Source organism: Pteropus alecto, unplaced genomic scaffold (assembly GCF_000325575.1).
Source record: "Pteropus alecto unplaced genomic scaffold, ASM32557v1 scaffold205, whole genome shotgun sequence".
Lineage (NCBI taxonomy): Eukaryota > Metazoa > Chordata > Mammalia > Chiroptera > Pteropodidae > Pteropus > Pteropus alecto.
Genome location: NW_006436672.1, coordinates 452761 through 462141, shown reverse-complemented (window position 1 = coordinate 462141; position 9381 = coordinate 452761). Strand labels below are relative to the sequence as shown.

Here is a 9381-nt window from a genome sequence, read left to right as displayed (position 1 = left end):
CGCGGCGCCGGAGGCCCCGCAGGTGCCCGACCCGAGCCTGCCGCCGCCCTCACGCTGATGTCCCAAGACCCCACCTACACTGGCTAGGACCTTGGGTGTCTGGCCCCCCCGTGCCCACCCCACTAGACCTTAACCTTCCCAGGGTCTCTTTGGCGCCCGAGCACACAGGCTGGCAACGTGCTGGGCACGCAGCGCATGTTAAACTCTCTGTTAACCATCTCTTCCAAATACGTCTGCTCCGTGACAGTTTATGGCTGTGGTTGGCTCTCAAGCTAAAAGAGTCTAAAATACCTTAGTCAGGGGCCAAGAAAGATGGCACGATATTCAGTATAGCTTTAACGATAAATGTATGAACTTCATTCCATGTATTTTGGATTATATTATAAATGTTTTCCCGAAGTTCTCCTTGGTGCTGAAAACACGTTTCCTCAAAGGAACAATATTATAAGTTGAGTTACTACACAAGCTTATACAAATGTCATTTTGTGCATCATCTATACTATTCACTGCTGCCAACGGCGGATACCTCACCCCACCCCTACCTACTTGGATTTCAGGAAAGTTATGCCCTGGTGCCTGCTTGGTTGGATGAATGTAGTGTGATTGGCCTAAATGAGTCATGGTACTCTGATCTCCCTTCCCTGGTGACCGGGCTAGGGATAGGCACGTGATCCAGGTCTGCTCAGTGAGGTGTGAGGGGGCTTCCTATCTGGATGAAACTCAAGTCTCCAGAAAAGAAAGTCTCTGTCCTCACCCCTAATCTTCTTTGAGATGCCACCATGAGGACATAGTATCTGGCGTGATGGCAGCCATCTGCTGTTGGTGAGGTGACAAGCATGAGGAAAGACCAGAATGCTGAAGACAGTAGAGAGGAAGGATGGGCATGGCTGAACTGCTGAATGAACTGCCTACCTCCCAAGTCCTTGGTAAGTAAGCCATAAATACCCTGTGCTTTAAGCCACTACGAATTGCTCTGTAGTTGCTACTTGCAGCTCAATGCATTGGAACTGAAACAAAATCTTAACATTCTTCTAGGTGAAAATTATTCCAAGCTCCAGACAAAAAGACCTGGAACATTTCATTTAATTCAACGAGCTCTTGACGTGTACACAGACACCCTGCAAAGCGCAGCAGGTCCCAAAGATGGCTCAGAGACTTGCCTTTGCCTTCCAGGTTCTCACCAGGAGACAAACATGTAACTGATCCTAAAATTCATATAAAAATACAAAGGGCCCAGAATAGCCAAAACAACCTTGAAAAAGGACAAAGTTTGCAGGACACACACTTCTCAATTCCAAAACTTACTACAGAGCTGTAGTAATTAAGACTGTGTGACACTGCCTCCTCTTTAGCATAAGGAGACATATAGATCAATGGAACAGAATTAAAGTTCAGAAATAAACCCATACATCTATGGTCATTGGTTTTCTACAAAGATTCCGAGACAATTCAATGAGGAAACAATAGTCGTTGCAACAAATGGCGGTGCGACGATTGAATATTGACATGAAGAAAAATGAAATTGGACCCCTCCCTCACACTATATACAAAAATTAACTCAAAATTGTTTAGACCTAAACGTAAGAGCTAATACTATGAAACTCTTAAAACAAAACATAAGAAAAACTCTGTGTGACCTTGGATTACCTGATGGTTTCTTAGATATGACATCAAAAGCAAGCGCAAGCTACTGAAAAAAAGAATAAATTAGAGGTCAGGTTCATGGCACTTTGTCATAGCAGCCATAGGAAACTATCACAGGTACTCAGGATGAGCCACAGTAAGAAGACATCAGTGCTCCTGGACCTGAAAGATCAGAGGGAAAAGGCAGTGTTACCAGAGTCCCATGAAGGCTGAAGCAGTAGAGAAAGGCCACCAGACAAGAGGTGAGGTCCTAGAGCGCTGCAGCCATACCAGGAAAAGAGGACGCACTAAGAGAAGAGAAGTGGGGGCTGAAATCCCCTGGTCCCTCTTTCTTCATCTCCTTCTCTGCTTTTACCTCCCATTAGGTGAGGCCAACAGGAAGCCAGAGGGCAAGAGAACCTGTGTGATGCAGTCCATAGATCAGTCTCTGGGCAGAGCAGGGCCATGAAACATCCAGATGGGTTTGAGGTAGGTATGGGGACGAATGGTGCATAACCAGCAGCTGGTAAAGGGTGTTTCAGGGTCTATTTAGCTAGGTATAATAGAAACCCCACTACAGTGCCTTAACCAAAATAGTTACAATGTTTCTTGTGAAACTGGAAGTCTAGAAGTAGGCAGTTGGGATTGGTGCATTGGCTTAATTGCCTCAACATAGACGTGGCACATGTCACTGCTGCTCATAGTCTATTGGCCAGAGCTGGTCCCATGGCCTCAACCTAACCCCAAGACAGTCTGGGAAACATATTTTCTGTTTCTGTTTCCCATTCCTTCTTCTTTACTGTTGGAGCCCACTTTCTACCATGGAGGCCAGAAAACAAAACAAAATAAACAAAAGCCCCAGCTACTCACCTTTATTTCCCTCCTTTCCCTGTATCTGTGCCATGGAATGTGGCCCTATCTTGACCGTGGCCCTAAAGAGAAGTTTATTAGGGTCTTCTAAGAAACATTTTCTCCACAATAAAAATAGACACAATAAAAATAAAGGAAATGCTCCTCTTTAATCAAATATTGTCATGTCCACATATGTTGCTCAGAATATGGCAGCCATCTTGTGACCATGTGAGGACAAATGAACAAATTGACATTACAAGGTAAAAAGAACCCAAGTCCTTGATGACATAGCCAAGCTGCTTAACCAGCACTGCCACTACCCTTCCTCTGGGCATCTTGTTAGGGGTGGTAATGACTGTCATTGCTTAGACTGCTTTTCATCAGATGCTCTGTTATTTGTAGAAAAACAAATAATGCATTTCTGTCCTATTCAAGCTGACTTGGCTTAGATTTTCTAGTACTAAAAAAGAAAGAAAGAAAGAAAGAATTTTAACTCATGCAACCAGATGGATCCAGAAAGTAGGCAGTGTACCCATAACAGGAAAAGACTGATTAACAAGGGTGGTCACGCACAGTAATCAGGAACAGAGTGTTGTTGCAGGATGATGAAGCGGAGTGAGAACAGAGTGTTGAGAGGAGCTGATGATGAGTAGACCCTTTTCCTGGGAGCTGAAGCCTCTGGAACACCCTCCTAATGAACATAACATGACAATGAGGAACTGCAAAGCGAGGCATAACCCGAAGGGGGATATCTGGTCACCAGGACTTAATGAACACCAAGCAGAGAGGAGAGATACAGGAGATGAGTCTGAGGTAGAGCATGGGTCTTCTGGTGTCATGGAGTTTAAGCCAGGCTGTAGCTGGTTACCAGCTCTTGCAAATCGAATGGGAAAACATGTAAAATATCAAATGGGAAACAAAGTTTGTAGTAGCTCTGACATCATCACCTCTAGGGAAGACAGTCAACTACAGGTGGGATCCTTCTGGTGAGATCTGATTCAGTGCTAGGAATTCTGGACTTGAGGGGGCTACGTATGTCCAATCATGTCTGAGTTAGAGCATCAACAACGCATTTATTATGGGCTAGCATCACAGATATGTCCCTTGGTGTAATTTGATATTCGATAATGTCTCTCAGTTAGATCTCAGTACTCTTAATCTGCCAGGCTTCCGGGAAAGGCGGAAAGTTAGTAAAAACTTTCAACACCCTACTTCTCTGGTAGCTACTGCTGTGCTAGTGATGACATAAATCCGTGTTGGAAATCTGCCTCTTTACTGGGTCCTTCATTTATTAATAAATGCTCATCCCGTTCCTACTACGTGCTAAGCCACATGCTAGGTCCTGGAGATACTAAGTATGAAAGACAACAGACAAGGCCCTGCACTCACGGAGATTACAGTTTGGGGAGAAAGTTAGACATGAAGCTAATGAAAACAAAGATGGCTACATAATGGCCACTGTGTTAAGAGCTCGGAAGGAAATGATTGGCAACGAGGCAAAAATTGTGACCTAGATGGCAGGGTCAGGCCGTTCAGATGGGAAGGAGCGCAGGATGAGAGTCTGGGGTCGGGCGAGGTCGCTGGGGACATCAGAGCCCAAAGCCCAGCGCTCCATGTTTAGAAACTGCTTCACTCAAAGATGAAAAATCATCGCAAATCTATCAGACTAGACACTCTGAAGAGTCTCCTGCTACAAAACAAACAGATACCGTACATGCCACAACGTGTACGGCCCTGCTGGACTCAGAAAATAAAGGAATCCTGCAGGAACATAAAAGGAAGCTTAAACTGATAAAAGGGGAAATGCTGGGAACTCCAGGTGGGGAGCTGTTGACATGCCATGTGGACGAGCACCCACTGCCTCTGCGAGGGAGCTCAGAGGTGGCCGGGGGCGTGGGGCTGAGCATCAGCAGGTCCGCTATACAGACTCTTCAGTGCGAAGGCATCATGTGTCCATTAGGTGCCAGGCTCTGCAGAGTGAGCAAGACAGGCAAGATCCCTGCTGTCACAGGTGACACGAGACAGCAAAAGAGACAATAAACAAGGAACAGGTAAATAATTTCAGATCGTGGGAATATGAAAAAAATTAAAAAGCGTACCATGGTAAGGAATTATTTGGGGTTACTTTGGCTGGGGTGGTCAGGGGAGCCCTGTTGGAAAGCTAACATTTCAGTGAAGAACCAAATAATGAGAAGGAGCCAACCATACACTGTTCTGCGGGGAAGAACTTTCCAGATCTAGAGATTTCTCTTTTTCCCAAGCCTCTACTTCAAATCTAGACACTGATCCAAAAGCTTTTGAGAGGACACTGAGCCCAGGACTGGGACGTGGCTACCTTTATGGTCAAGGCCTCTGGGTTAGGGTGCCCAAGACACAGGATAATGCAAGAGGGACAGCTCCTCCCTCCTGGGCACAGACAGCAAAGGAAGCACTTGCTTTGAGGCAGTTTGGCCAGAGAGCAGGGGGGCTGCTTATATTCAGATACGCGACATAAACCCAGAGGAAGGCACGTGTGCCGCTCACCTGCGGCGAGCATGGGGCGAAGAGAGAGCGAGAGATTGTTAAATCTGTACGGCTTCAGTGACGTGTTAACTTTTAGTCTGCACTGCCAAATGCTAAGTACAAATGATTAATCAAAAAGGACAAATAGTTTCAAGACATAAGTGTCTTAAGTCCTACCCCTCTGCCACACACACACTGGTGTGTCCCTGGTTTTTTTTTTGGAAAAGACTACAGCCACTTTAGTAAACGGCACTCATATCAGAAACAGCAGCTGGCCAGTGAGAGTTCGGCACTTGAAGTGATTTCCGGCTGGCAGAAAACGAACAAAAAAAAATGGCGTCAGCTTGGGGATACTTTGTACCACGCTTAAGCCCTGTGCTTCACGCCATCCTCCCAAACTTTCTCTCGTTTGCTTTTCTTCCATTTTTTTTAAAAACATTAAAGAGAATTTATAAATAAAGAAATAAAAAGAGCCACAAATTAAAATTTTTTTTTTTCTAATCTCATATCACAGAATGTGTTAATATGATCACACCTGCTATGCGTTTGTCACCCAACACTAGACCGTCTGGCCTCAATAATGCTTTAGGCCAGTGCTTCTCGAACTTTAATGTGCCTTTGAATCACCTGGGGTGGGGAGGGTGTTAAAATTACAGATTCTGATTCTGGGAGGGGACCTCTAATCATTCATTCCTAACTCCCAGGGGATGCCGTGCGCTGACCGTGGTCGATGCTTTGAACTGCACTTGGGAGTCGCAGGTCAATTTAAGTGTGTTTACTCACCTTTGAAGGCCAGAATGGGATCTTTTTTTACTATTATTATTGAGATATAATTCACATACCATAAAATTCACACTTTTAAAGTGTGCCAGTCCGTGGTTTTGTTTTACTCACAGATCTGTGCAGCCATTGCCACAATCGATTTTAGAACATTTTCATCGCCCCAGGAAAAAAAAACCTTACTCTATTAGCAGTCGCTCCCTGTTACCCCAACTCTCCCCGCAGCCCCTGGCAACCACGAACTTATTTTGTTTCTACAGATTTGACTATTCTATACATTTTCTATAAATGGAATCATGCGATATGTTGTCTTTTGTGTCTGGCTCCTTACACCTAGCATAATGTTCTCGAGGTTCTCCCATGCTGTAGCAGGTGTTGGTACTTCTTTCCTTTTTATGACTAAATAATATTCCATTTATAGATATACCACATTATGTTTATCCATTCATCGATTGGTGAACATTTGAGTTGCTTCCACTTCTTTGCCATCATGAATGATACCTTGGCATTTTTCAGGAGTGCAAAGGGGTCCCTCATCGCGTGTCACAATCACTTGTTCATCCAGGGGGGAGTTACTGGGCCCTAGTCCGCAATGTTTGCTTTTGGCAGAGTTGAGAGCTGTGCTGGGGCAGATCCCACCCTGAGTCCGGACTGGGAAGGGAAGGGCGGTGGTGTCTGGGAAGTGGCTGCGTCTGCCCAGCGAAGCCACCGGCCTTTAGTTACATGTTTTCCCAATGCCAATTTCTGACTCCTCACCATATTTAGTTTACAGTTCGGTCAGGTGGTCTGACAACATTACTATCACCTTAAAAAAAAAAAATCTATTTATTTTAAAAGAATTTTAAACTTAGAGAAGTGGCAAGACGAACACAAACAGCTCCCATATCCCCAGCGGTTAATGTTCTATTTGGCCCCCCTCCCGCTCTGGCTATCGATCTTCGTTACTATCCTTTATGTGAGATCAAGTCGCAGACACGATGCCCATCTTTCCTCAACATGCCCACCCACCCCAAGGACTCCTTCCTACATCGCCGCAGCACAGCGTCCCTAACAGGAAATGAACACTATACTACACTGTCTCCCAGGCCTCACACTCCATTCAGATGTCACCAGCTGAAGGGAAGGAAGTAGGACTGCAGAGGGAGAAGTTGAATATAGAATTTTAAGTTGAAAATAATTTTCTCATCGGGAATTAAAAAGCGTTGTTCCATGGTCTGCTTGAAATGGATTCTGATTCAACAGTCACTGGACCAACATTTCAGGTCCTGCTAGACACGGAAAATACAATGTTAAATAAGACCAGGCCTCCGCTCTCATGGGGGAGGCAGATACTAAACAGAAACAAAAACAAGGAATAGGACTTGGTAGCGATGAGCGCTGTGAAGAATTTAAATAAGGCTAAGGGTAGAAATGCTGACTGGGAAGTGCTATTTCGGATATGAGGGGCGGGGACACTTCCTCTGAGGAGGTGACATTCGAGATGAGACTTGAATCACGAGAAGTAATGAGTCATGCAAGGATACAGGGAGATGGTATTCCAGTCAGAGGCAATGACCAAGAAAAGCCTTTGAGGATATGATGAGTCTGGCACATTCGAGAACCTTCCGGAAGGCACGGGTAGTTGGAGTGTGGTACACGAGGGAGAGTGCTGGACTCTGAGTCTCGTTACTATGTTCTGTTTCTAGAAACATTTGGGAACGGTGGTGGATTGAAGAGGGCCATGAATTCTTTGACACTCTTCCCGCTGAAGTGGGGGATCTATGTCTCCTCTTTGATCTGGGCCCAGTGACTGTCTGACCAATAGAATGCAGAGGAGGTGACATTGTGCCCGTTTTTACACACAGACCTGAAGAGATTGGCGTATTCTACTTCCTATCTGTCGAAACATTTCCTCTTGGAACCCATTCGCCATGCTGTAAGGACGCTCCAAGACACATAGAGAGGCCATGTGGAGGCCACAGATGAGCTTCCAGCCAAAGTCTGTGTCACCAGCCAGCCCCCAGAGCCCAGCCTCATTCAGCCTCCCCACTGAGCCTTCACATGACTCCGGGTTTAGCGTTTGTCTGACCACAGCCACATGAGGGCCCTCCCCCAAATGAAATAGCCTCGTTGAGCCTGGCTCACCCATAGAACTGTGAGAGGGATTTTTAAGTTAATGTGCCAGGTACCCACTGGGCCTTTTCAATCTGGAGATTCACCTCCTTGAACTTTGGGAAATATTCTTCTGTTACTTCTTCCTTCCACTTTTTGGTTCCATGTCTGCATTTCCTGTTAATCAGATGTGGGATCTCGTAGATTAATTCTCTAAGCCTCTATAAATATTTTTCCATATTTTAAATCTTCTTTCAATTCTATTTTGTTTTTGAGATATTTTATTGTTTGCCTTCAAACTTCTATTGAATTTTTAATTTCAGAATATATAGGAGGTTTGGTTTTTGTTTGTGATTTTGCTTTTTCTCTGGTTGGTAGGCATGGGGGTGGGGTGGGACGAGGTGAAGGGTTAGGCTCTGCTTATACCGAGTTTTAATTTTCAGCCCCAGTTCTGCTCCCTCCGCTGCTGGGGTGTTTCAGAGCCTGTCCTGGGTCTGCAGGGGACATGAAGCCTCCCTCGGGCTGAAGGCCACCCGCCCCCTCCCACCCCAGCCCTGGGCCGAGGCTCCTTTGCTCTGACTCCCTCATGACCAGACCTCCATCCACTGCCCGTTTTCCAACGAAACTGCATCGGTCTTTTGTCAGATGATGTGGTACCCTGAGTTTGCTTTGTTATTGTCCCAATAAACTTAAAAACCAAAACAACAACAACAAAAACGACAAAAAAACAACTTCCTCTCGCTAGCATTTTAATGAAGTCTCTTTAAACAAGGCATTAAATTTGTATTTTGTTAGCCTCCTTAATGGGAGTTTCTTTTTCACTGTGTACAGAAATAACCCAAAACGTTTTCTTTTTCTTTTTAGAAATCTACCTGTTTACTGTCGTATTAAACATTACTTTGAAGCATACTAAACATTACTATTTCCCTCTCAGAAGTTTTACATACTCATCAGTTCTAAGCATTACCTGGCATATGTTTTGTTTTCTTTGTGTTCTCTGCCGTATGCTAGTAATTTTCAGCGAGGTTCAATTTATGTGAATTCGAATCGGGCAAATAAGTCATGTGGAATAGAAGTATTAATAAAACTTCACCTCAGGAGCAAATTTCGAAATATTTCAAATCTTCTCAAATGAAAAACAAATTGCTCTTGTTCATTAGTCAGCGTGTTGGTCAAGACTCCTTTCAAGGCTGACTGGACGAATGCATGATAAAAGCTGCACTCACCGTTGTCACATGGTGACGCCCCTTCGGCTGATAAACCCACGTCAGCAGTTTGGGTCAGGATTGTGGGAACCACGCCGTTGATAGGCATTGGAATTTTGGCCTGCGATTGCGGTGTCAAAAGATTTTCATATCTCAAGGCAATTCTACCCAAGCATTAGGTATGGAGGGGAATGCGAGGACAATGGAAAAAAAAAAAACAAAAAACTTCTGGATTAATAAACCGAGAACAGACGTTAGATGTGGTAGAAAGCCATGAAGGGGACCCAAACGGAGCACCATGACATGCCAGATGGTTAATCTGGAAGGA

General features: G+C 44.8%; 1 protein-coding gene across 1 annotated transcript in view; it reads right to left on the bottom strand.

Moving 5' to 3' along the window:
• NSMCE4A (NSE4 homolog A, SMC5-SMC6 complex component) overlaps positions 1-9162 on the bottom strand; it is a 22431-nt gene extending 13269 nt beyond the window's left edge. The window contains exons 1-2 of the mRNA XM_015590630.1: positions 9075-9162; positions 4185-4236 (exon numbers count right to left, since the gene is read on the bottom strand). Of these exons, the coding sequence (XP_015446116.1) occupies positions 4185-4236; positions 9075-9162 (140 nt within the window). The remainder of the gene's footprint in view (positions 1-4184; positions 4237-9074) is intronic.
• Positions 9163-9381: the final 219 nt, after the last annotated feature.